General features: G+C 46.4%; 1 protein-coding gene across 9 annotated transcripts in view; it reads right to left on the minus strand.

Annotated features, from left to right (window-relative positions):
• Sec16a (SEC16 homolog A, endoplasmic reticulum export factor) overlaps nt 1-27,814 on the minus strand; it is a 36,526-nt gene that overhangs the window by 6,193 nt on the left and 2,519 nt on the right. For 6 of the 9 annotated variants that reach the window (XR_003486705.2, XR_003486706.2, XM_027422965.2 and 3 more), the window contains exons 2-26: nt 23,378-27,072; nt 20,964-21,100; nt 18,213-18,310; nt 16,431-16,554; nt 15,684-15,882; nt 15,367-15,541; nt 14,688-14,830; nt 14,104-14,165; nt 13,856-13,994; nt 13,241-13,486; nt 11,705-11,802; nt 11,349-11,430; nt 11,045-11,162; nt 10,447-10,558; nt 10,147-10,252; nt 9,044-9,184; nt 8,104-8,217; nt 7,706-7,889; nt 6,119-6,364; nt 5,486-5,568; nt 3,916-4,065; nt 1,283-1,360; nt 817-873; nt 562-673; nt 48-185 (exon numbers count right to left, since the gene is read on the minus strand). Coding sequence is in view for 7 of the 9 variants with exons in the window: in XM_027422965.2 (XP_027278766.1) it covers nt 48-185; nt 562-673; nt 817-873; nt 1,283-1,360; nt 3,916-4,065; nt 5,486-5,568; nt 6,119-6,364; nt 7,706-7,889; nt 8,104-8,217; nt 9,044-9,184; nt 10,147-10,252; nt 10,447-10,558; nt 11,045-11,162; nt 11,349-11,430; nt 11,705-11,802; nt 13,241-13,486; nt 13,856-13,994; nt 14,104-14,165; nt 14,688-14,830; nt 15,367-15,541; nt 15,684-15,882; nt 16,431-16,554; nt 18,213-18,310; nt 20,964-21,100; nt 23,378-27,007 (6,772 nt within the window). In the remaining 2 variants the exon portion in view is untranslated. Of the gene's footprint in view, nt 1-47; nt 186-561; nt 674-816; nt 874-1,282; nt 1,361-3,915; nt 4,066-5,485; nt 5,569-6,118; nt 6,365-7,705; nt 7,890-8,103; nt 8,218-9,043; nt 9,185-10,146; nt 10,253-10,446; nt 10,559-11,044; nt 11,163-11,348; nt 11,431-11,704; nt 11,803-13,240; nt 13,487-13,855; nt 13,995-14,103; nt 14,166-14,687; nt 14,831-15,366; nt 15,542-15,683; nt 15,883-16,430; nt 16,555-18,212; nt 18,311-20,963; nt 21,101-23,377; nt 27,073-27,608; nt 27,720-27,814 lie in introns of those variants that run through there. The other 3 variants (XM_027422968.2, XM_027422963.2, XM_035446065.1) reach the window with 3 other exon arrangements.

The following is a 27,814-nucleotide window of genomic DNA, read 5'->3' on the forward strand; positions in this document are numbered from 1 at the left end:
GGAAGAAGCAGGATAGCAATGGACCTGCCAGCACACGGGCTGCCTACCTGGGTTTGGTATGAACAAGTTAGAAGGGATTGGGAGCGGGGCTAGTGGAGCAAAGAAATCCGAAGGAGCAAGAGCTGGCTCACTCCGCTGTGTCCCAGTTGGGTTTAGAACATCCACATAGCGAGCTCTGGACCCACCTACCAATGAGAGGGGGAGTCAATTTCAATTGAACACCAAGCAACCCTCAACATCCAAAAAACTGGGTTCCCAGAGTCAGAAGAGCATTGAGGGTCCAGCAGAGGACAGGCCTCAGCAGAATTGCCTAATTGCTTCCTTTACACCCCATGCACCCCATACATGTTTTACTAATGGGAAAGTTTAATCTGTGGGCCATCTATTCAGATTCCAAGGCATAGCATCATCATGTGCTGGATAACTGAACTCCTCTCTCAAGGGTAGAAATGCACTTTCTCCAGGATGGACAGTGTGAGTACTGTGACAGCTGACTGTGCTCTGGATGCCATAGGACAACCATTCTACTCAGACACCTCTGATTTCTGTTGTAAGTATTACCTGCTTTTCTAGAAAACATGTTCACGGAGGTCGTAGGTGGTCCTGTAGGCCCAGTGGGAGCCGCCTGGGGAACCCTGGGGAACGATGTTGGAGGTGGGGGTGGAGCCTTCTTCTGCAGAAGGAGAGACAGCTCAGCAATGCCTTTAACACGATGGAGACCAGTGAGGATTCTCCAAAGGGAGGCACAATGCCCAGATGACAAGGAGTAAAGCAGGCACCCTTCCCTTCACACTGGGACCTAAAGGCACTGCTTACCTCCTCCTCTGGTTCATTCAAATTCACCCACTGGTTTTTCTTTTCATCCCAAACAATCTGCCAAAATTTAAAAAAAAAAAAAAAAAAAAAATCAGCCCAGCAATGGTGGCACACACCTTTAATCCCAGCACTCAGGTGGTAGAGGCAGGCAGATCTCTGAGTTCAAGGCCAGCCATGTCTACAGAGCAAGTGCCAGGACAGGCTCCAAAGCTACACAGAGAAACCCTATCTCAGAAAGAAAGAAAGAAAAAAAAATCAGTAGAATGAAACCACAAAGATTTAGGTACTTTGCAACTTCAGAAAACGTCAGCTCTTTCAGGTGTGTCCTGAATCCTAAGACATTATACTATCAACCAGTGACAGGCCATCACTACCTAGCACCCACCTCACCAAGCACCCAGTGACAGGCTATCATTACTAACTACCCATCTCCACCAAGCAACTGCCACACCTGGACAATACTCACTGATTTGTTTTTGTCATCTGGTAGATAAGCTTCTGTCCTTTTCTTCCCAGGCAGCCAACGTGAGAACCAGGACTCACCCTAAATAAAATCATTGGAAGAGCATGAAGACACTTCCCAGGGATAGGAGCCTGACACAATAAGGAAAGCATCATGTGATGCCATTTATAACAGTGTCCTGTGATGCCACATCCACAGAGATGGAATGATGATAGAGAATAAGAGCTGAGGAGTCAGTGATCATAGGGACAGAGGGTTAGTTTGGACAATGAAGATAAGCCCATCTGGGATGCTCTGACCACAAAAGTCAAAGAGGCTCTGCTGTGCAATGATCTTGTATACTTTCACAGTGCTGTGGATGAGACTCAGGACCCCTCAAATGCCAGGTATGCACTCTACCACTGGGTAACACCCTATAACCCTAAACAATCTTTTTATGAGACAGTATCTCACTATATAGATCTGACTGTCCCGGAACTCACAGAGACCCACCTGCCTCTGCCTCCTGGGTGCTGGGATTAAAGGTGTATGCCTCACTTGGCTGATAAGTGTTATCTTGAATAAACAAACCCAGGATGACAATATGCCACTTACACCCATTCTATAGAAGCATTCCATATTCAAGCTCTTGACAAAGTGAATGAGCATTAGGCTCTTCCCACCCCAGAAGTAGAAGTGCTAGAGCAGTCAGGATGGCCTCCACACAAAGCCCCTCTTCCTGTACAGAGAGAATTTTATGTCTTTACTGTTCTGGGCTGTTTTATTAAAAAGGAGAAGAGAGAAACTGTAGTACAGAACCTACATTCTATTTCTCCTGGAACCCGCCTGTTCTAGGAGGAAGGCAATTACCTTTTTATGTAGACTGAACAGTTGTCATGGTTCGAACAGTTGTCATGGTTCGGTGATAGTGTTTACCAGTATGTATGGGCCTTGGGTTCATCCCCAGTACAACAAAAAAGCTAAGAATAAATGGAGCAGGAGCCTAGCTTATAATTTATATACCCTTTTTTCCCCTGGAACTATGTAGACCAGGCTGACCTCAAACTCTTCAAGATCTGCCTGCCTCTGCCTCCTGAGCGCTGGAATTAAAGGCATGTGCCACCACCGGCACCTGCTGGCTCCTTGAAGATATTTTTATAAGTTGCTAGAATTGCAGATGGAGCTTTCCTGGGTGCTCTGGATCTTGCTTGCAGGAAACAAGATCTTATGGTAAGACTGGCAGAGGTGGACCAGGAACTATAGTGTAGATGGAAGCCTGGAAGTCATTACTAGCTGACCCCTGATTAGCACACAGATGAGAAACAGTGACTCAGAGAGGCTATGATGCCTATGACATTTAGTCAGTCAGTCAATTACCTTTGGCATATTTTTTGTTTGTTTTTCTCTCTTTTAGACAGGATCTTACTATGTAGCTCTAGGAACTCTCTCTCTAGCAGAGCAGGCTGACCTCAAATTTAGAGAGACTGGCTTGTCTCTGCCTCCAGAGTGCTTGGATTAAAGGCATGTACCACCATACCAGGCATGGCCTCCTTTTTAAAATTACATGTCCACTTTAAGAGTAGTACATACTACTAACTGCTGAGCCATCTCTCTAACCCTTAAAATTACCCTGGGCTCCTTTTTGTTTTGTTTTTTTCTCTATACTAGGGACTAAACCCCAGGCATTATGCCACACCACTGAACTGCATCCTCAGCCTTCATATACTTGTGCTTATTTTCAAAAAAATTGCCTTGGGGAAGGACAGGGGAGGGGGGCAATAGATCTGATAAGCTGAACTCTCTTAAAATGCTAAAACTATGGAGGCTAAAGAGATGGTTAAGTGGTTAAGATCCTTATAGAGGACCTGATTCAGTCCTTAGTGCAAAGTCTGGGCAGCTCACAGTCTTCTCTAACTTTAGCTCCAGAGCATCTGACACCCTCTTCTTGTCTCTTCTGGCACCTGTACCCACACCTCACATACACATGTAATTTAAAGATTACATAAAATCTTTTCTGAAAGTGAAGAACTGCATTTTTGTTAAGACATCATCAAGAACAAAACGGTGGTCTGCAGATTGGGAGGGACTGCACCACACAGCCATTCAACAAAGGACGTGTACCCACAATGCAGGGACTCCCATTAATCACTGAAACAACAGTTTAGAATGGAGAAAGTGTTAGAACAAGTACTAACACTTAGCACTAAGTTTGTGCAAAGGTGCTCAGCTTCAATGGTGACATCAGGAGTTGCACGTTGCCCTACTCTGGTTGCACTAGAGCTTGTCTGTCATAGACTGGCTATGAGTGAATCTCTAGGGGGCCTGGGTGTATCCTCACCAACACAGACACACAGACACACACACAGACACACACACAGACACACACACACACACACACACACACACACACACACACACACACACGCACGCATGTGCACGCTCAGAGAGAGAAAGACTTGTCTAGCTACTATATGCTTTACACACTCAAGTTCATGTATGCTACATCTTGGGAAAAGAATTTATAAATGAATGTCTTTTTTTTTTTTTTTTTTGCCTCCAACTTCCAAAGGAAGCTGCATCAGGGCACTGAGCCTCCCTCTATCCAGCACCTGCCCCACCTCTCTGCCCACTAGACAAGTGGCAGGACTGTGTTATACCTTCTTGGTCTCCTTGGTCTCCTTTTTGACAGCTTGTGCAGCTTTCTTCCCTTCGGAAGCAGGTGTCAGAGACAGAGCAGGTGTCAGACTGGAGCTGCCACGATCCCACGCTGGGGAGGTCTCCAAGTCCTGTGCTGTTCTGGAGGAACCCTGTCACAAGGCAAGATGAAAACCAGCTCTCCTGGAGCTCCTTGTGAGGAACTGAAGGGGGCCAAGGCAGTATACCCCATTAATATCTCCCTAGTAGGGCAGAGAACTAGTGGGAACAGAGAAGAGGGATATGACAGCATCCTAGCTGTGTGTTCGAAACATCCTCAGTTTGCTAGAGAAAGGCTAACCACACCTAACAAGCACTTAACAGGGAGCATCATAGTATTCTAGGCAATGGAATATATGCATGTCCTAGGGTAGGGCTGGTCGGAGCTGGGCCAGGTACCTTTAGAAAAATATCACCATCTAAAATATCCTCTCCATAGTGTTAAGGTGCCTAAAGCTCAAGCTTGACAACCTGAGTTTGACCCCAGAACCCATGTGAAGGTAGAAGGAGAGAACCAATTCCAGTTTCTCCTGACCTCTATGGATGAACTGTGGCATATGCACACCTATCCAAATAATAACTCCCATTCACATATATAACAAAGTTAAAATAAAATAAAGGGGCTGGAGAGATGGCTCAGTTATTAAGAGAGCCTCTTGCTCTTGCAAAGGACTAGAGTTCAGTTCTCAGCACTCACATACAGTAGTTCACCAACACCTGTAATTTCAGCCCCAAGGGATCCCATGCCCTCCTCTGCCTTCCATTGACAAAAATAAAGTGAAGCCCCCACCCCCACCCCGCTCCACTTTGTGCCCATTACTTTTTAGAAACAGACTATCTGAAATGATAGAGGAAGTGCCTACTGAAGGAACATCCATCAAGGACAGGGTATCTGTAAAAAGACTTCCAGAATGAACGACGTCCCTCTTGGTTGAAAGCACACAGAAGAGTATCTGCACCAAACCTTGTGTGCTTCAATAACTACAATTTCAGGGAAATCAAGATGTTAGGTTCTGTTTTACAAAGGGGAGAAATCAGGAAGGTTTTCCACCCTTGAAAATTAAATCTGGAGTCTCACTGCAGATGGGTGTTGCTGCTGCTTAAAAGACCTGCTTTTATACCACTCAGTTCTCTTTTGCCTCTTTCCCACCATTTTCAACAACTTTCACATTTGAAGAGTTAAAGTAACCTTTAAAATGAATTGTTTGTATGTGTGTGTGTGTGTGTGTGTGGGCTTGTGTGTTGCATCGTTTATGTGGCAGTTAGAGGGTAACTTGTAGGAGTTGGTTCTCTTTGTCTCCCACGTGAGAATGAGTTCAGGTCATCAGGCTTGGTGGCAAGCACCCCTACCAACTGAGCCATCTCCCTGGCCCCAGCTACAATATGATTTTAGAAACACTTTCTCTTTAAGAATCCAATTTAAAAATAATCTCCTTACTTTCATTACCTTCCTGTTTCAGGCTAAGAACAAGGAGTCAAGGTATCTATTCAACAAACACACAGAAAACAGTTTCAACAAGGTATGGGAAGTACCAGGTCAGCCAAGTTTCCACCAAACTCCTCTTCATTGAGCTCTGAAGGTAAGTGTCTGACAGGTGAGTCCCGTGGCACCATTTCTATCAAAACAAAAGAGAATGACTGGGTCCCAGAGCTGCTGCCATTGGTCAAGACGGACGCGATGCACTGGCAAGGCTCACACTGAGAACAAACTTATCGCCAGGCTCAGCCACCAGTGTTCCTTTCCAATACCAAAAAGGAAGGTTTTCCTAAATGTTTGGCATCTGCTTTGCTCCTTAGAAGCAAGCCTGTTTTGTTTTGTTCAGATAGTCAGGCAGGCACAGGATCCATTAAATTTGACTTCCAGAGAAACATCTGCCACCTCTACCTATATAACCCAAGGAACTTAATACAGCACTAAGACAGACCCTGCAAATGCCCAGGGCCACTATATTATATTCTAAATGGGCAGCTGGGCTTCAAATGGTAGCACATAGCCAAGCCTCAACAGAAACTAGCATTACTGCATCACTGCACTAAGACACTTAATCCATTCAGTTTGGAACTCTAGTACTTCTGGTCCACATAATTTCTTCTGAGCTACTTCCTTTAACAGCAAGACCAACTAGCTCTGCTCTCAGGACAGCTTCTATCCCTCAGCAGACGTACCTGGGTCTGGGCTTCTGGCCTCCTGGAGTGGAGGCCCACTTTCCTGGAGACATGGTGTAGTGGGTGGCAGGGCTGACCCAGGGTGCAACACTGCAGGATCAGATCTGGAGGACTCTGGGAAGCCAAGTGTGGACCCTGGGGGTCCATAGGTAGTACCCAGCTCTATGGGACCCCGGGATATTGGCACTGGGAACATCGGCACCCTGGCGAGGTGAGCTGGCTGGCCATCAGGGAATGTCTGCGGAGCTGCAGGGCATAGTGGAGAATAGGAAGTCTAAGGTCACTGAGGCTGACTGATCCCAGGCAGGCAATGATTGGATGTCACAAACACATTTCCTACAAGCTGTTCTGCATAGCCACACTTCTTTTATAGCGAGGTAGCTGAAAACAGTACCTACTATTGGCCTGAGAAAAAGCAGAGCATTCATGCCCTAGGAGCCCAAGGGCAGGATGGGTGCACTAGTGCCCTTCAGCAGATGTGATGTGGGGCATACACTACAACCTATATCAAATGGTCCCTAGCACAGTGCTACTTCAGGGGTGTACTCTGCCCACTGTCAGGGGTCAAACAGACCACTTATGTAGACAGGTATCCACACAGCTCAATTCTCAAGCAAGTCCTCTCTGCCAGCTCAACATGGGACAAAAGGGTGCATGCCTATGATCCCAATTTCTCAGAAGGCTCAGATGGGATTTTTTTTTTTTTTTTTTTTTGGTTTTTTTGAGACAGGGTTTCTCTGTATTGCTTTGGAGCCTGTACTGGAACTCACAGAGATCCACCTGCCTCTGCCTCCCAAATGCTGGGATTAAAGGTGTGCGTGTACTACCACCGCCCGGCTTCAGGTGGAAATTATGAACCACAAGTTCAAGACCAGCCTGGACAAGAGAATGAGATTCCTATTTCCTAATACAAAACAAGAATCCTGATGCAGGGAATGAACTAGGCACCGAGGGTAGTAATTCCAGGATCGTGACAAGAAACCTATAGGAGTGGGGAGTGACTCCATCTAGTAGGGATGGAAGGCCACAAGGTGGAGGCCAGCAGCAGTCTGTGTCAGGAGTAGCTAGAACTCCAGGTGGGAGGGGAGTTTTGGAATAGAGAGTATCAGGGATGACATGTTGGGAAGACTTGCCTGTCTTCAGGCAAGTTGGGGATACCTGCAAAGCAGGTGCAGAATGAGAGACAGGTGGGCAGAAGGGAGCCTGCCCGACCAGGAAAGAGCTTCAAGAAACAAGTGAGAGGTCTAGACCCCTGGAGGAATGGGGTAACCCTCCCCAAGGTAAAAAACGACGGGGAGAAGCAGTGGCACTTGTTCTGACAGAGCTGTGAGGCTCCACAGGAAGCAAGCAGCTAAACGGCAGTTGGAGCCAGTCAAGGGCCAGGGCCAGTAAGCATGAGTGGCACCAGCAGAAGAGCACCTAAAGCTCTGCAACTTCACATGCTCACCATAGGAGGAAGCAGAAAGAGAAAGGAGGAGGAAGCCCCAAGATCACTAACCACGGTGGTATACTGCCTGGATTCTGGCAGCAAAACACTATTGCAAAGCAGACATCAGTGAGCAAGTACGTGGGTGTTGTGGGTCCCACCTGTGGGCAGTAGCTGCACGCCGTGCATCAAGGGCTCAGTGCTTGGCATCAGTAGAGGATTGTCGGCCCTCAGCCCTGCCTGCTGGCTGAGTCCTGGGCCATCCAAGTGCTCTACCTCAGAGCCTGATGTGATGTGACACTGCTGGGGGTCAGCTCCATCAGGATTCCACAGCACAGTGCCCTCCTATAGGAAACAGTCAAACTGCAGCCCATGCTCAACAGTGCATGTGGACCCCAGTGCATCCTCTAGTAACAAGGTAACTCCCACAGTATGTATACTTTTGAAGTCACAGTGCCACCATCAAACGCTTCAGTGTGAAAACAACAGGGGCATAAATCTCTCATCAAATGCCTCCGGGCCAAGTTCTAGGACAAGGCTGTGGTTTCAAAAGACACACCTGGATCTGCCTCTCCACGTGTCGCAGCTGCACCAACCAGGCAGGCTCCACAAAGGACTCCTCCTCTGGCTTCTCCTTCAGTTGAGGATCAAAGAGGCGTAACTGGGAAGCCATCTAGACCAAAGACAACAGAGGTCCTTGTTACAGATGGATGGCACCAACAAAACTGTCCCCAAGTATAACACACTTGGTTAGAGCTGAAGGTCATGTGTGGGTTGTGCAAAGCTGGGTGATCAGAGTGAGCCCAGGGTGGAGTTCATACTTGTATGGATCAGCAGGCCTGTCCCAGTACTCAGCAGACCAAGGTAGGTGCAATTCTTTGATAGGGCCTTTGCAGGATTTGAGTGGATCCAGATGAACCAAATTTAGCCTTGTTAAGTTGTGACTGTTAAGCTGGAGGGCGTGAGCCCCCTTTATCTGAATATTTCCACAATAATGAAGTTTTTAGTTATCCCATGGATATATTTTTAGGAATGGAGGTGTTAGAGAGGGGATACCTTGACATGCCATGTACTAGGACCTGTTTAGAGTGGCTGTGGACTTTCTGCACCTATAATGGAGGCTGATCAAACTAACAAGAAAAGAAATGGCTGGCAGAGGTGCAAGTAGGACTCAGACTTAGATGCTGACTGACAAGTATGAGCTTTTAATTAAGTGAAAGCACTGTAAATGCAGGTTCCCTGGATATACAAGATGAATCTTTTCATCTTGAAGCTTACAGCTGAATTTCTGCATGGGCACAGGGTACTTGTAGAGTTCCTATATTAATTCTGCAAAGCCAAAACAGTCACCCAAGAGCACTGAAGTATCTAAAGTAGGTTCTGGGTGTCACTCTGTTGAGTACCACTCACCACAACCCCATCACCAAGCCCAGCAAGATGAAGCCTGCGCCTTCCCAGAGTTGGCACAATGCCAACAAGAAGGTACCAAAAGATCCTACCTGAGTCAGCTGGCTAATCAACACTGGAGAGTATGCACCAGGTTGTGTCAGGACACTCTTGGCTATCACCTCACAGTAGTGGAAGGCCTGTGTGGCTAGTCCCATTTCAGCCAGGCGGCACAAGTAGATGAATTTAAACACCTGAAATGACAAGTGCACTATCACAGTCCTGGGACAAGTGCACTATCACAGTCCTGGAACTCCTATCAAGTGCACTGTCACAAACTTGGGGCTGCCCATCACTCCTGAGATCTTAGATGCTGTACACTACAGCAGCCTCTGTCATAGTGCAGGGTCAAAGTTGACACCTGCACTCCTCATAACACCTCTGATACAGCTAACAGTTCAAGATTTGATGTCCTGGGGCTGCCAGACATCCAGACGACTGTCTTTAGCATGGGAAAACTATATTTATTTATTTAATTTAGTGGTTTTTTGTTGTTTGTTTGTTTTCTGAGACAGGGTACCACTATGTAGCCCGGCTGTCCTGGAACTCTGTATACCAGGCTGACCAGGCTGGCCTTCAACTACAGAGATCTGCCTGAGTCTGCCTCCTGAGTGCTGGAATTAAAGAGTGCACCACCCCACCCTCCCCCACCCCTGGCACCATGGGCAAACTGTAATTATTCCCTACTAATACACACACACACACACACACACACACACACACAGGTGCACATATTGGGTGAAATCACACAATCTCATTTTAAAATACCTATATACTCCAGGCGGTGGTGGCGCACGCCTTTAATCCCAACTCAGGAGGCAGAGACAGGCAGATCTCTGTGAGTTTGAGCCAGCCTGGTCTACAGAGCGAGTTCCAAAGCTACAGAGAAACCCTGTCTCCAAATACCAAAACCAAACCAAACCAAACCTTATATATAAAAGGTCTTGAAACCTAGTCTGAAATATTAAGAACAAAAATATGAACAAAAATTCTGTATTCAATATAGCATTTTGATAAACTATATATTCAAGGAGTCAAAAACAAACAAAAACCATAAAACATAATACCTCATCATTACTTTTGTGAGAATTTAAAAACCTAACTAAGCAAGCACTGGTGAGCACTGGCCACCACCCCCCCCACAGCCCCTGCTCACCTGGAAGTTAGGTAACGAGCAGGTGTGCACCCCAAGAGACTGAGCATACTCATAAGCCTCTGTCCTTTGAATAGCTTCATTGGTGGCAAACTTGAAAAATGGCAAACTGTGGAAGAAGTGAATTATTCCTTTTGAAAAGTGGCCAATTACTAGCATCACCAACCTCTGAGCAGGTCATCCCAAGCACGTCCCATCACGTGGCAAAATCACACAACTGGCCATTTTCAAATTAACTGAAGGACAGGGGTCTTTTGCTTCTTAGAGAAAAATGGATACTGCTATATTGACTTGATTCCTTACCTGTGATTTGAGCCTATCAAGACAAGTTTCGTGGTTTTCTTTGTGTAAACCCCAAATCCAACCTGGGCCATCAGGTAGCAGAAGTGTGCAGCATCCAGGAGGCCTTTTGATGCTGAAGAGAAAGAGCAACCACATCTCATCAGTCCTTGGAAACTCTCTAGGGAAGGTGTCATATTAAGATGTACCATGTCAGATGTCAATGAGGAGGCCTCCGCCCTCTATGGGGCCCCTGGTAGTGGATCAGTATTTTTCCCTGGTGTAAGAAGGGACTTTAAGAGCCTATCCCACATGAAGGGATGCTCTCTCAGCCTGGACACATGGGGAAGGGCCTAGGCCCGGCCCAGGATGATGTGGTGGACTTTGGGGAGCCCCTGTTGAGGGTACTACCCTGCCTGGGGAGTGGAAGGTAGGTGGGGTGGGGGACAGGTGGGAAGTTGGGGGGGAAGGTTAGGGGGAGGGGAGGGGAGGGAGAGGGAGAAGGGATTGACCTGTGAAAGCAAGCTTGTTCCTAATTTGAACTTCTTACGGGTTCTGGCACACAGCCAGGCTCTAGGGTCTACCACATGTCAGCTAAAGGCCTACCTCACACCTAACTCACCTAGAGTATCGCCCATCGTAGCCATGGTCCTAGACTCAACGTCCATGTTGTTGTTCAGGTTGGATAAAACCATTGCAAGATGTGGCCTCCAATCTCCCCATTTCTCATCTCCACAACACTACAATGAGAACACCAAACAAATCCTTATCCTTCAGAGACCATCACCTTTAATTTCCTGATGGCCAAGCCCAATGAGAAAGCAAGACAAGAAACACAGGTTTCAGACAGACTCTATGGTCAAAGTCTTTAGCATACACAAATCCCACAGGGCCTCCACTAATGTCCTGTGGACCTGCACACTCACCGTGGACGCAGCAGGCATCCGTCCAGACATAAGCTGGTAGACAGTCTGTAGAGGGTCATTGATCGGAAGACTGTTGGCAAACCTATGTGTACAGAGAATGGGGAGATCTATCTCTGGCTCAGTTAGAAGAAACCACAGTCCATTCTCAGCCCTTTATCAACTGTCAGAATGAAGAGCTCACTGAGGTTTTACAGAAAATATTAAATACTAAGCAATAAAGAATTGAAACTCCTTCAACAGTATAACCCAAGAAGGGTCAAGGAAATCTATGACTCCACAGCTGAAAGCCCCACAAGCAGAGGAATGATATTTGAGTACCAAAGTCGGGTTACACAACTGGATGGGTACTAACTCACCTGGTCATGACACGAGCATGTGTCCGGCTGTCCATCTTACTTGCAAGCAGCAGAGCATGACCCCATAAGCCATTTTTCATGGCAGACTCCAGAGCATCCTGCAATGCATTTCAGGGCTCATGAGAATGATCAGAGTGCTGCTTACTGTTAGACCAGGCAGAACCACATGTTTTCATGCATACACACACAAAAACGATGAATATGGTTTTGACCTCAAAAGACAAATATGTTCATGGTTTATAGATGACAGTACAGCCTTGTCCTTCTGCCCTTTCTCTCTAGTGAGTACCTAGTAATTTTAGTCTCCCTTCTATGTGAGGAACCAGCACACCAGCTAGAAACAACGTGAAGAATGCAGTATCAGCGTGGGTTCCCCATCCAGGTGACATATGGCTACCCCGAATACACTCTCCAAACAAACAGCATCCTCAACTTAGTCTCTCCCTTTACCCCAAATAATCTGTGGTAAAATTGAGCACTTTTGGCCAGTAGGTAAAATTTTACCAATAGAAGTAAAATATTCACAAAAGCCAATAGGATCTATGATTCCAACCATATGTGAAACATCCATATTAAAATCTTAAGGACCACACATGAATTTTATTCTGAGCATGAGGGCACACACTTGTAGTCTCAACTATTCAGGAAACAGAGAGAAGACCACCATTTGAGCCCAGAAATTCAAGGCCTGCCTGGGTAACATGGCAAGACTGTTTCACAGACTAAGCTTTCTAGTCAGGTGTGGTGGCACACACTTGAAATCAAGAACTTCGGGGATATGATGATGCTTTGGGCCACAAACTTTCTAAGGTGGAGTCTATTTGAAAGTGTATGCTTATCACGCCCATGATTCGGTTCAATTCTTAGATCCACACCAGACTAAAAACATGAACTTCCTAAGTTGATCATAATGTGAAGGACAGAGAACTAGACCTATTAGATAGACGTGCTTGACACAGAGAACTCTATGAGCCACTATGAAGTGCCTCCCATGCTCAGCACATCCTCTGACCCAATGTGCACACTTTTAGCACTCTTTTTGTTGTTGTTTTTCAAGACAGGGTTTCTCCATGTGTAGCCCTGGCTGTCCTGAAACTTGCTCTGTAGACCAGGCTGCCCTTGAACTCATAGATTCTCCCCACCTCTGCCTCCCAAGTGCTGGGATTAAAGGCGTGTGACACCACTGCCCAGCTACTTTCAACACTCTTGTGCACACTGTCAGCCTGAGTTATATAAAACCTGAATTAACAAAAATACACAGGATTGGCCTGAAACTTCAGTCTTTAAGAAGACTTCATCCCAGGACTCTGCACACAGATGAGCACACATCCTCTCTAAATGACTGTAAACTGAACTGGCCAGATTTCCACATGGGCCCTTCTCAGAGAAAACACTACTAATACCTTCAGAGATATCAGGCAAAGGGCCAGATATCATCCCTAAACAGCACTTGCTGCAGTTGCCTCCTAGAGGAGGTTGGTCTTTTCCCTGGGCCAACAGACAGACACTAGAAGAAACATCTGCAGGGCTGCCTACCTTCTTCCGGCCATATAGTAAGAGCTCACGGAACCGCTCAATCTCCTTCTCCAGCACGCTGGTGGTTGCCGTCTGACTGTCTGTGAGAAATGAGAGCTGGGCCTCCCCTGACTCCTCCTCTTCCACTTGTTCCACGGCTTCATTAGTAAAATCTATCAAGTTTGCTTCATTGGGTGACTTCCCAGGAAGCCACACAGTTCTGTGGTCTCGTAACAAAAGCTCTGCAATGTCTGTTCCCACCACGGTCTACAGGGTCAGATGGGAAGCAGCGTAAGATTTTATTAGAAACAGGGTTTCTAGCCAGATGACAAATTCCCATGCTGTCAGAACCTGGCCAGGTCTGCATAGGTAGCACATGTTAGACCTCAGGAAAGAAGCCTGACTTTTCATGTGGGCAGGGAAGGCCTGAGGTGTCAGCTCATGACAAATCTTACACCTCCCTTTCTTCCTACTTTCCCAGGTTGTGGCCATGATGCTCTTCCCAAGGAAGCATGGCATGACTGGAAGCATTGTACAGAAGGCTTGACACTGCCCACAGCTTAGGACAGGAATAGGAAACAGATTCTGAGACTAAAGGCAAACAGAGAGAACATTAAAAAGTAAAAGAGAACATACCCCATTTTGTCTGCATAACAGAATGATGAAATTCCAAAGAAGACTTGCAGACTCTTTGTCAATTAAACTCTCATTCTGTAAACATTTTGTCGCTTTGTTCTGTGCGAAGTTAATAACATCTACTTTGTGGGTATCATCTCTGGGGAAAGAATGAACACTCAGTGAATGGTGGTACCAAAACTGTGAGCCAAACTTAGCAGCTGCCATTATGCCATTTTGTCAAAAGACATCGCAACAAGGAGCCTTACTTTCCAAGAGGTCCTGGGAAGGAGCGCATCTCTTCCTGCTCGGGTGTATGCTGCAGCAAGGTCTGCAATGAGAGGGGAAAAGCAGTTCACATGTACGACCTCCAGCAGACTGAGTTACAAAGCCAATTCTGGGACCACGCTCATCCCTCCATCCAGAGGGTGAAGGTGCTTGGTACAATTATATGAGCATGCATGAACTACAATGGAGGTTTTCAAATTTTAAACAGAAAAACTTATTTGGGTCTTGACAGATATGACAAGAGAGGCTTCTGAGGCTACAGAGAAAGTGTGCCCCCAATCTCATTCCATTAGTTAAAATACACACACACACACACACACACACACACACACACACACACACACACAAAAAAAAAAAAAAAAAACACTGTCAAAACATGAAAGGAAGCAGAAGAGCACATACAATCAACCCATATCTAACAACCACAGCACCTGCTTAAAGTGCTGAGTTCTAGAAGAGTCAGCCTCTAAATAGAACAAAAGCCCTAGAGGCCTAAGCTTCTCAGGAAGGCACACTTCCCAAGGATTTCCAAGGGGTGCAGAGAGAGCCACGGGTCCATGCTTACCTCCAAGCTGTGGATCTCCACCAGGGCAGGCTGTCCCTCTGAAGGCAGGTTGGGAATCACTTTAAGGAGCTGACCACCAGGACCAAACCTGGCATAGACATGAGGCACCGTAAATTTCTCAGGAGAGGTCGGTCTTGATGGAACTGAAGTTAAATAAACAGGAAGAAAAACAATAAGCTAGCTCGCCATGTCTAACAGCTTCTGCACCAGATTCCCAGCTCAGGCTCCCTGCCCAGCTCAGCTTCAGGCTAACTGTCACAGAGCATCCAAGAGCAAAAGAGCTGAGCAACTCATACACAAAAACCGTTTCTCATTGACTGGTGCTTTAGTCAGGAGAGTTCTCAGCTATACCTTTTTAAAGCTACACCTTTCAGGAGGTGGGATACTGGCACAAATCAGAACAAGAGTCTCTCAAGGGGAACTTGGAGTTCCAAGACTGCTTATCCACTTGCCAGTGTGGGAACATAGAGAAGAGCGACCCAAGGCTTGAGTGGACTCAAAGTTACACATTAACAATGCACATGTGGTCAAGCAGACAGGTCTCAGACCAAGGGCCAGCACTGGCCTGTACCAACAAGCCATGACATTCGGGACAGTGGGTACAGCGTGCAGAGGAGCTGATTGGACTCCCTTGTTTTAACCCAACCTGGTGGCTTCAATTTGAACTGCTGAGACGCACCTTGCTCCACAGCAGGCCAGGAGGTGTCTGCAGGGTAGCCGTACTCTGGAAAACCATGGGCACCGCTGAAATTGCTGGCATACGTGCCATAGGCATAATCACCATGAAATGAGCCTGGGGCATGAGGGGCTTCAAAGGAACCACCAGTCACATTGTGGCTTCTGTAAATCTGACTCTTGGGAGAGAAATCAAGCAGAGAAAATGAGTTCCCATGAACACCAGAAAGACTGTGGGTACACCGTTAGAACTAGGCAAAGACAAAGTTGTGGCCAAGACTTAACACCTGCTCTTCCCCCTGCCAAGCCTGCCCAGCACACCTGATGTGAGTGGGAGCTGAGGCTGCTCCGGCGGCTAGGCAAGCTGTGAGTGCTGTGCAGGCTCCGAGCCGAGTGCTCACTGTGGATGCTGCGCCTGTCTGCTTCTTCTCCATAGGGGTCCCTGTGGAGCTCAGTGTCATCATCGAAGCTCCCCGTGAAACGAGGGTCATATCTCCAGTGATCATCACATTTCTCAGGCCTAGAGGAAACAGGGGACTGAGGCAGGGGATTGGAAGGGCAACTCCCTGGGACACCACATAACTACCCAGGAACTTCCCAAGGCTGCAGTTAGCCCTCACTGCTCATTGCCCTCCCTTTGTCCCTCTACCCTGAGGCTATCTTCATCCTTAAGAATGTTAGTTATAGCTAACCCTGCAGGCCCGGCACAAGAAACCAAATCCTAGGTTCAGATGCAGGTTATCTCAGAGAACACAGTACAGGTGCAACTTGAGGGTGGTTCCTTCCCTGGGTTATGGGCAGGATGGAGAAAAGACACCGAAGAAAGGAGGCAGATTTAAAGTCCTCCCAGAGCCACTGGGAAGGAGCACATTTGAGCCAGTTCTTCTTCCATAGGCCAGAAGGGGGGGGTATAGGGAGAGATGGCCAATACTTCCTCTTTCAGACACTAAGAGATCACTTCCCAGAAGCCCAGAACTATCGTTGATTACTTCCAAAGATAGGAGGAAGGCAAGCAAGAGCACACCTCAGCTCCCTCCCACTTCCTTCAGACGTGTACATTTCACTAACCTGTCACTGTAAGCATAGTTTTCCTTCCTGTATGGGTCATGCTCGGAGTCATACCAGTATCTCCGGTCCCAGGTGCGAGGATCCCTGAAGCGAGGCCCATAGTAACGATCCCAGCGGCCTGGGTCTGTAAGTGAGGAATGAAGAGAGAGTGCAGCAGTGACACACAGAAGACCCACCCAGCTGCCCTGGAGCAGGCAGACAGCTTAGGAGGAAAGGACAGGCATGGCCTAGAGAGCGAGCCCCAATCCGGAAGAACCAGCTGCCTCCTGCTCATGATGTGGCAGTCACTGTTCTCTCAATATACATATTTGGATGAAAAAAAGAAAAGCTACTACAAGAGTTCTATATTAAGTTCTTTTTCACTTTTTTTGGTTTGTTTTGAGATGTGAGGGATCAAACTTAAGGCTTTAAGAACAGTCGGGTGTGTAGCTAGGTACCACAGTTACAGCCCCAGCCTTGATAATACTTTTTAATAGTTATCTCAACTATAAATTATATTAATTATACTCCTAACATGATTCAGGATATATTTTAAGATATATTATTTCTATGCGTATTGGTGTTTTGCCTGCATGTTTGTCTGTGTGAGAGTGCCAGATCCCCTAGAACTAGAGTTACAGATGTTGTGAGCTGCCATGTGGGTGCTGGGAGTTGAACCCAGGTCCTCTGGAAGAGCAGCAAGTCAGCACTCTAACAGCTGAGCCACCTCTCCAGCTTGTGTTTCAGGATTTTGTTTGTTTATTTTTTGTTTTTGTTTTTTTGAGACAGGGTTTTTCTGTGGCATTGGAGGCTGTCCTGGAACTAGCTCTTGTAGACCAGGCTGGTCTCGAACTCACAGAGATTAGCCTGCCTCTGCCTCCCCAGGGCTCAGATTAAAGGCATGCGTCACCAAGCCCGGCTTTGTTTCAGGATATTTTAAGAAATAATTTCATTAAAAGCTAACTCTCTTTTTAAATATTAACATTATGAACAAACATTTTAGGAGAGTGTGTACAATACTCCTGCTTAAAAGTAATGCAAATCGGCCGGGTGTTGGTGGCGCACGCCTTTAATCCCAGCACTTGGGAGGCAGAGGCAGGTGGATCTCTGTGAGTTCGAGGCCAGACTGGTCTCCAGAGCAAGTGCCAGAATAGGCTCCAAAGCTACACAGAGAAACCCTGTCTCGAAAAACCAAAAAAAAAAAAAAAAAAAAAAAAAAAAAAAAAAAAAGCAATGCAAATGTTTAAGGGGCAAAGAGCTCCTGGGAAACACCACGTGAACATGTCAAGGGACTGCAGGTTTGTGGTACAGCAGCATATAGCAGGGTTGCTAAGGGAACTCATAGCTTTTCCCAGGACATGTTTTGTGGAAGGCAAGTATGGAGGCTTGTGAAGTAACTGGAACTGCCACAATTGACATGCTACATCCATCACCAAGGAGCAAGCATCAATATCATATGGCTTTTGAGCATTCAAGTGTGACAGAGTGACTGGGGAGCCGGTCTTATATGCCACCGCAGCCTCATTAGTTCATACTTGAGTAGTTACAAGTGGACCAGAAAGTCTCAGAACTAGTCACTATCCTTCATGACAATACAACAGACACCATGCTGTGGGTACAATGTGACTTTTCAATGTAATTGCCAAAATGATCATTCTCAGATGCTAAGAATTCTCAATTACTTTGGCCAATGAAAGGAAAAGTGATCTTGATTCACCTGCCAGACCATGACTCATACATGGTGTATGATCACAGGTAGTGGCTAGACAGTTCCCTGCTAATGGCTACAGTTTCTAAACATACCTCCATAATCATACTGGCTGGAGTAATAATTTGCATAGTAATCACTCTGACTGCTCCATCCACTCTTAGAATTATAGTATCCTTCAGGATACCCTTGCCTGGGGAAAAAAAAAAAAAAAAAAAAGAACTGTTAAACACAGTATCTATTTCTTAAAGTGTAATGAGAAATTAGCCAACCCAAAGCACATTCAGACATTCATAAAAGCTCCTCAACCATGGAAAACTCACAGATCAAAAGCAAAAACAAAGATGAGCTATGGAATTCCCCATTACGTAGCTACCTGAAACTGAGCTCATCAAAATGACTGTTGGACTGTGTTCAGCAAAAGGATTGATTCCTCTTGTGTTTCAGTGCTGCATCCTAACAAGTTTTTATGTCATACTAAGCAGCAACAAGAAGCACTAAGTCCAAAACTAATCTAAAATTCCTTCTGATTTTTTTTCTTTTCTTTTCTTTTTTTGTTTTTGTTTTTGAGACAAGGTCTCACTGTATAGCTTAGGCTGGCTTTAAACTCATGACAATCTCCTGCCTATGCCTTCACAGTAATGGGATTACAGTTGTAAGAAACAAGAAAATGATAATTTTAACAGCCTTTAGGGAAGGTCACTAGCTATGTGTGCTCAGTATGGCCTTAGAGGAGCAGATCTGTGAGGTGGGCCAGGGCCTGCAGATCAATAAGGAGTTAGCCTCTTCCATGCCCAATAGACTGAACTATGCCCCCACTCACTCTGGGATTCTCAAAAGCACTAAACATTGTTTTTTAATTTTCTGATGTCCTTTGGGGAAACTACTCAGCTGAGCTTGGCTGTTTGGCTAGCATAGCAACTGCTCATCCACCTGCCCAGCCACAGATCTATCACCAGCCTGGCCTTAAGGTTTTATTCAGGTTGGCCACTCCAGACTTTCATCTGCATGGCAGTGGCTATAGAAAAATACCTTGATAATATAGAGCAAGATCAAGAGCATGCTACTACCTCAACTGCTCTCACCAACTTAGCTACATTCAATTCAGGAAGAACACAGTCACAAACATGAGAAATGTGTTCCACCTCAAACAGGTCCAACCGTGATCTTATCTTCCTAACACACTGAGTATCCCATCAACACTGAGTGTCCACACACATAGACAGAGGAGACAAAAGAACAGATTCTCCTGCAGGCTGTGACAAATGAGGGCTGAAGACACTTAGAGACCCCAAGAGCTGAAGGGAAAGCTGCAGTCATCACAAGAGTGGTAACTTGACCTGGCCTGAGGCTCTGTGTCATAGTCACTCTTAAAAGTTAATTGTTTTGTTTTGTTTTGGAGACAGGGTTCCTCTGTGTAGTTTTGACTGCCCTGGAATTTTCTCTGTAGACCAGACTGTCCTCAAACTCAAGAGATCCACCAGCCTCTGCCTCCCAATTGCTGAGATTAAAGGCATGTGCCACCACTGCCCAGAACTGTAAGTTAATTCTTGAATGAAACTGCAGGCAGACATGAAAGGCAAAATGACACAGTGGGAAGACACACTCTGGTTCTGGCCCCCATGTTCTCTCTCTTCTGCACTCCAGCAAACAGATTCACATGCCTCTTGTCTTCTCACAGACTTTGAATCAAAAAGCTAAGCTGTATGAGTCTAAATGCTACTTGCAATCTAAGATCCCAAGAATTTTCTCACAATTAAGTGTCTACCTTCTGTCCCCCTCTTGTGTGTGTGTATGTGTATTAGGGATCATACACAGAGCCTCACACCTACCAGGCAGGTACTCCAGAGTTTACCTAAGCTTCAGTATTTGTTTCATAAAAACCAAGAATGATGCACGCCTGCACACAGTTCAGAGTGTACCTTTTGAGCAAGGTACACTAGGGCTAGCTAAACAGACAAAGGTTCACATGCAAAGCAGTCTACAAGTCACCAAATGCCTCCAGAAAACTCTGAAAGCAAGCACACACATAACCTTAGTAGCTGGGAGCTGCTAAGCAAAAGAGTGATGCATCCTTTGTAGCAAAGCTAGCTACCATGAGCACCTACTTCTGGGCTTGACTAAGCTGGGCAACTGCAGGAACTGAGGTAGCAGAGTCCACAGTGACCAAGGCCCACACTCCGCTAATTTATGCAATGGCCTGGAGTGGACACAGATCAAAAGCAGGCTCTGGACAGCTAATAATGCAGATGGAACTTTGACCTGGCTCACAGACTTACTCAGAGGGCACAAGGCCAAGGTTCTTTCCAAATCTCTCTTCCATGACTACAAAAGAGAGACATGGATAGCCAGTATAGGAGCTATGCAAGTTCGAGGGAGCGGGTTGGGGGTGGGGGTGGGCAAAGCTTCCAGCAAAATGGGCAGAGCCAGGCACAGAACACAGCTTTCAGTCCCTATATTAGAGAACACTTAATGGATCTATGGGATATACCATCGATGTTCTCAAGACTTTGAGAACTACAGCAGTCTAAGAACTCTAACCATGCACCATCAAATTGCCAGCAGAATGGATGTGCCTTTGCCAGGAACAGCCACCCATCTACTAGCATCTACTTCTTACAGCCTTGCATAGGGTTTGCCCTAGTTAGGGTTTGGGACAAATGTTAATTAACAGCTCTGCTAGGGCTGCATGTGGCAGTATGCTTAGTTCCTGTTTGCTCATGCTGACTAAATGTATTTGTAGAATTCTCTATAGATAATTATTCTAATCACTAAGTTACATCAGAGCCAGCAATACAAACAACTGAGCATGAGAGTAAAGCAGCCGCATGGGAGGCAGCTCCCACCTGGGAGTAAGCTGGTCAGAATAGTGACTTGCTCGGGAGCTGGGCCGCTCAGGCTCCGAATAGCGATGGTTTTCGGCATAAGCAGATGCTGAGCTGTCACAGGGCCTGTATCGAGGCTCATACAGGCCATAGATTTCCTGTGGAAAAGAAGTTTTGGGGATTGTTAGACTCTATGAAGAGCAGACATTGAATGGCCAGAACTAGCTCTAGGTGTTTCAGATGACCACTGTCCAAGAGCAGTATGGTGGGTAGGATTCTTTCATGAGAACAAAGCTACAGTGCAATCAACATCAACAGGCAGTCAGCAGACTCTCCCTAAAGCCCTTCACGGCTTTCTTCCTCCTACAGTCTCAAACATGAAACCTAAATGAGCTGAACATAAACATGTATCAGCCACCACCTCACTAAAGCAACAGGACCAGGGATCCATGTGAATGAACCCCCAAATTACCAGTTTTTAAAGCCTCACAAAGAGATCTCATCACTTATTTTAGAATTTATGTGGAGGTTTTTGGTTTTGTTGTTGTTGTTGTTGTTGTTGCTTTGAGACAGTCTCATACTTAAGCTTAAACTGGCCTAAAATTCACTATGTAGCTTGCACTGGCCACAAACTTCTAGAATCTACCTTTATCAACCTTCCCAGTCTTAGAATTACAGGCAAGAACCATAATATCTGGCTTTAAAAAAAAATCGTGTCTTATTCTGATAAGGATTTCGGTTTTGTTATAACAAAAACCATTCTGCCCTATCTCTGAAAAAAGGCCCCATTAGACAGATGGAGGTCTGAAGAGAGATGAGGTGATATGGGCACGAATCAGAGCTCACCCTCCATGTGCAAAAACCTTTGGTCTGCCATCAGCTGACAGGTAACATGAAATCATGGGAAATGGCTCTTCTGACTACTGAGGACCACAGCAATAAGGAGGCATGTCTCACAGAAGAGCTGTGAGACTTGGGGTTCCCAAGGAGCCTGCAACCTATCTGTTCCTCCACCTACTCTGCAGCTCAAGGTCAGGCCACAAAGCTGAATTCCTTCATACAGAAATAATAGCTATAGCTCCTCCTTCTAGAATCTAGAATTTACTAGTCTTTAGGGCACATATGTAACTGTTCACACATGTGTATCTGACGGCACATCAGGCTGACGAGAAGGTATAAACCAGTGGCCATGATAGCTTCTGGCCTAGCTGCTACAACACTGTTCCTAAGGCTCTTTCTGACTCATCTTCCTGTACAATGCCAGTGCCAACTGTTCTCAGACCACACAAGAATTAAACACCACCTGGCCCCAAACACTGGAGGACTTGGGTCTTTCACCTTTCAGTAACACAATCCACCTACTTTGAGTAATGATGAGTTTGAGTCAGAAGTAAAGAAAAGCTAATAGTGATCAACATGTTCACAGACAACACCATTTTAAATAACTGCAGGGTTAAGAAGAACCTAAGCAGCAGTTGTGAGCTTGCAGGAGTCAGGAAAGAATTCAGGGAACCTCCTACTCTGCTCTTACTCTGCAGGGTCACTGCTATGTACCTGAGAAGTTTAGGATAATGGATAATTTAACCTTTTTCCCTCAAAGATTTTATTCTCAAGGGAGGATATAAAAGATTCCTAAAGTTATTCCTGTCATAGGCTTCATGAGTTGTGTTTGTTGTTAAAACCATATGAAAGGTACTAGTAAATTGGCTGACCTGATTTTGATCCTGAAACCCACATGGTGGAAGGAGAAAAGCAACTCTTGAAAGTTGTCTTCTGGCATGTGTGTGACCACATGCAAATACACACACACATACAGATGCATAGAAACAAATGTTCTAAAAATATATAAAAGAGTTAAATATAGTGGCACACACTGGTAATTCCACCACTCAGGTGGTAGAGGCAGGAGGATAAGAACTGCAAGATTTCAAGGTCATCCTTAGTTACTGTCATCCTGAGATTAGCTAGGGCCAAATGAGGCCTGTCAAACACAAAAACAAAGCCACCACATACAAAAGTGAGGCATGCTGAGGGCTGAGGCAGAAGGATTTTAAGTTCACAGCTAACTCTGTGGACACAGTGACACACTGTATCAAAGCACAGCAACAACAATGACAAAAAAAAACCACATAATTTACCAAAGGCTAACCCATTCCCACATAGCACTGTAACAAGTACATGAATGCTATTGGAAACATGGTACTCTTTCTGTCAATGAAATATTGGGTTACACAAAAACTACACTGGTATTATAAGCAATCCAACATATTAATCTGGTAGGACCCTCTGAAAGAAGACCTTCACTCGTGGACAGGGAAGACAGTTTTCAGGGGCACCACATGGGTTTGAAGACAGGCCACTCTTGAGAGAAACAGCCTAAGGAGAAAAGGGAACAAAGTGAGCAAAGAAAGATGGTTAAATGTTAGTGCTCGTACCTGGTAGTATAGGGAGGCCGTCCCAGGATCTGACAGGTATGGTGAAGGGTACTGAGACTGGTAGGCATCATACAGGGGTCTGTAATAGTAGTAGGATGCCATGTCTTGAGGTGCTGGGCCAAAAGCATTGGGAGGTGGTGGTTGTAGCCATGGCTGTTCTGACCGTACAGCTGCTTGGTTGGAGTTGGAAGATGTAACCGATGCACTGGAGGACTGAGGTGGCTGAGGCAGCAGCTGCTGACCCATGTTGACTGGAGCTGGACTTGCTGGTGGCTGGGCCAAGCTTTCAGTTTGTCCTTGTGTGGGTGGGCTTTCTGGATTTGAAGGCTCTGGACACGCTGCTTGGGGCACTTGTGGGGGAGAATTCTGTGGCTGAGGAGGTACCAGCTCTTTCTGGGCTTTTTCTAGGCTATACTGGTCCTGGGCATCTTTTGTTACCTGCTGGTAGAAATGATCCTGATTATGCAGCCCAGGCCCAGACTGTCTGGGATGATTGGCAAGAGCCTGCTGAAAAGCTGGGCCATCTGAATGAGGTGGGCTATATATTCTCACAGGATTTTCCAAAGTTCTATTTAATGTGAAGTCTAGGGCACCAACAGCTTCTTCCTGATTACTGGAGTGATTTGCCTTATTACTACTAGGTACCAAGGTGCTGTTTGCAGGTGGAACTAGCATCACACTTGTACTTCCAGCAGGGCTATTAACAAACTCAGAAGGACCCTTTTCTGCATTAGGATTCTGACTTTTAGGAAATGAGTTCTTTGGAATTGGAGGGGATAGCTGCTGAACCAACAAACTGGCAGGCTGGCTAGCAATCATTTCAGAAGACCCAGAACCTCGAGGGACACTGTTAGGCAAAGATAAGCCAATGACAGCACTGGTTGGAACTCCAGACAAAGCAGCATGTTGTTCTTCAGGATCACCACTGAGAGCCCGACTGCTGCTCACTATGGATTTCTCCCCCACCACAGCATCTCCCCAGGACTGATTCTTCTCATTAGGATTCAGTAAGGACACAGAAAAATTAATGGGCTGAGCCAAATTATAGCTTTGATCAGGCTGGGCAATCAGGACAGGTTGATTGTGCAAAGATTCAGTGGGTGGTGAGGACAGCAAACTCGCATAACCAGAACTTGCCTGCAATGGAAGGGCCTCCTCTTCTCCCACCTTGGGAGGGTTCTCGAGGTTCTCAGAAGCACCAGGAGGGTCTTGGCTCTGCAAGGGTGGAATAGGTCCTGGTTTCCATGACTGTTGTCCAGACACTCCCTTTTCTGGATGATGAGTAACCTCTGAAGGTTTTGGTTTTACAGGGACATAAAGTGCAGGGGCAGCAGGGGCTAGAAGGACATTGCCACCAAAATCTGGCAGCTCATTTTGTGCCCACAGAGTTGTTGCTGGGCTCTCACACTTCACAGGCCCCTGGGCCCTGGTGGAGAGCCTCTTCTCAGGCACTGGGCGCACAGTATCCAAGGGTGGTCCCGCTGTGTGTGAAGCCAGGTGTCCAGCCTCCCCAGAGGTGCTAAGAGGCAGAGGGCAGGCCTGAGGTGCACACAGTGTCTCCATGTTGTCTGGTGGCTGTTCCAGGTTCCCTGGGATGGCATCAGGTGGTACAGCAGTTGCCTTGTGCTTCTTCTGGTGGTCCCGGGTCCCTCTCACTTCAACCACCATGTTGGCACGATCTGCTTCAACTGGTTTCACTCCAACCAAGTGGGATTTTACTGGTTCAAAAGAACTATTTGCACTTGTCTGGAATACTCCTGTTGGTTTTGGAGGGCTTGGGGTTGAGGGTTGGGACAGGCTGCTGCAGTAATTTTGGCTCCCAGTCACCTCATCTGTCTCACCTCCAACAGGAGAAGAATCAATTTGCTTAAAAAAACTCCCTGAAGTATCATCTTCAAGTTTTCCAACCTCTTGCTGAATGAATGTGCCAACCAATTCTTGGGGTCTGACTGACCCAGGAGGACTTTTGTGGCTGTGACTGCTGTAGCTGGATGACACACTGTCAGGTCGTGTAGGATGCATTGGTATGTCAGGGGCCTCAAGATTTAGCCCCCCACCTCTGGTGAGGCCCCCAGTAACAGGCCTGGAGACAGGTGGTCCAGAAAGGGGCCCATGTCGGAACTGATCGCTCAGGGAGGAGGGATCCACATTCAGGGTCTCACGTGGTAAAACTTCTTGATTCTGAACAAATTCTAAGTTCTCAACATTCTCACACTGTGGCCCACTAGCACAGTGGGTCCCAGCACTGGAAGTATCCCCCCATGTATCACTAGCAGGGGTCATAGTGGTCTGTCTATCATGCCTGATGCCCAAAGACTGAGAAAAATAAGGTTGTACATCTCCTTCCTGAGCAGCCTCACTGCTAGGGCCTTTGAGAAAGGCCTGGTAGACACTACCAGTCCCATGTGCAGGTGGTGGTGGATGGCCCAATCTGGGGGTAGAAGAGAAGCCATCCAAGTCCAATCTGTCATCAAGGCCTGTCTTTTCAGATGAGAGATTCTCCTCATTTTCTGTCTCCTCTCCTTGAAAAAACATTGAGAGAGCTCCAGAGGCTGTGTCTTGCAGGGCATTGTTAGTTGCAGCCTCCAAGGGACGGTGTACCTGGTTTTCAGGGCTATTTCCCTGAGTGAAGGGATTCACATGGGCAGGGTCTAGCAGATGTTCTTGATTCACTCCTGGCTTCTGCCTGAACTCTGGGCTTGCCCACATATTCCCAACTCTGGAATTCTGTTCAAAAGTATGTTTGGGGGGGAAGCTACTCAATGAAGGATTTTTACTTTGCTGGTGGACGACCTCATTCCCTTCGCCACTGACCAAGGATGCTGAAGTAGACATTAGTGGAACATGGGGCTCATGGCCAGGCCCCTGATACAGACTAGATGGAGAGGGGAAATGGGGCAAGCTGGTAGCCTGGGGCCCCATGTTCTGAACAGGTCCCTCCAAGCAGGGTGAGTGATGCTGATAGGAGGGCTGAGGACCTCCCTGTACTGGCCCCCACTGACCTGGCATCTGTGGCTGAGGCAAGAAAGGAGATGCTGCTTGGGCCACAGCACCATCATGTGGGGTGTGCCTATTCATGGGTTGGTCAGGCCCAGAACCACTGTCATTCAGATGGACCCCATGAGGCTGCTCAGGACCCACTCCTGGAATGTAGTGAGGTGGATGTGGCAGCATCTGTATTTCAGGTCCTGAGCTGGAACCAATTTCAGAACTCTTGTGCATCTCCAGCCCAGGCAGTGCAGAAGGGGCAGATGCAGGGGGAAATGGACTGGTATCTGCTCTGGGCTGTGACAGAGTCCCTGACAGAGGCTCATGAAGTCCTGTGGAGCTATTCCCTGCATTTGGGGGAGGCACAGGCAAACCAGGCCACTGAGAAAAAGCAGAGAGGGCTGGGCCAGGCAAATTGGGTAGGCTACTTTTGGATGAACTGCCTACTGGTACGTTTTGAAGAGTCTGCTTATTAAAAGCAAACGGATCCGTTACTGGCTGTAATGGGCGTGTTATGGGAGCCACTGGTACATTATTGGCTGGCCTCCTGTAAGGGCTGTTGGCCCAGAACATGCTCCGAGGATTCCCAGCTGGGGGTGGTCCAGCCACACCAGCTGGGGCTGCCTGAGGTGGTGGCTGCATGCTGAAGCCTTTCCTTCAAGATTCTGCTTACAGAGGAGGCAGGTGGAGCTTTTCTTTAATTTGTGCTAAAAAAGAAAACAGAAGAGTAATATAAAACCTATAGATTCACAGTCCTGGCTGTAATCAATAAAACTATGAAAATAAAAAGACTAAATGTGATTTTAATAATTTCTTCACATCCCACCTCACATTGTCAGGGACAAGAAACAACCTTATTACCAGTCTGACACACACACTACTAGATGTTCCTTAGTCCTTGACACTTCTCTAAGCTGCAACTACCACATCCAGAAAGAGCCAACTCCATCCACTATTAAGAAACATGCATATCATGCTTTTTGTAATGTTAATTTTAAGTCTGGAAGAGTTTACACTTCCTAAAATACAGTTATAAAGTTAATGTGTTTTACCCCACCAAGTGAAATGTCTAAGGTTGTCCTCTGAAACCAGTGAAACAAAGTTGCTTCTGACCACTGAATTTGTAACAAGGCTGAGACTAAAAATCCCAAGAAAATTCACAGCAGCTTTGCTAGACTCATATTTCCAACAGGCAGATCCCAACAAACCTCAGGAAAAAAAGGGGGAGGGGCATGATCCTCACCAGTGTTTTTTTGTTTTTGAACAAGGCATAATTCAAGTCTGGCACCTTGAAAGCCCTTTTCTTTTGTCAGACCTTCTTCCTGGCACCACCCTCAAAAAAAAAAAAAAATTGCTTAGCTAATCCACAGAAAAACAAAGCAAAGGCCGTTTAATTCAGAGATGTACACTTTGTTCTTGAACATCTTTCTGATACTTAGATTAAAATAA

Source organism: Cricetulus griseus, chromosome 6 (assembly GCF_003668045.3).
Source record: "Cricetulus griseus strain 17A/GY chromosome 6, alternate assembly CriGri-PICRH-1.0, whole genome shotgun sequence".
Taxonomy (NCBI): domain Eukaryota; kingdom Metazoa; phylum Chordata; class Mammalia; order Rodentia; family Cricetidae; genus Cricetulus; species Cricetulus griseus.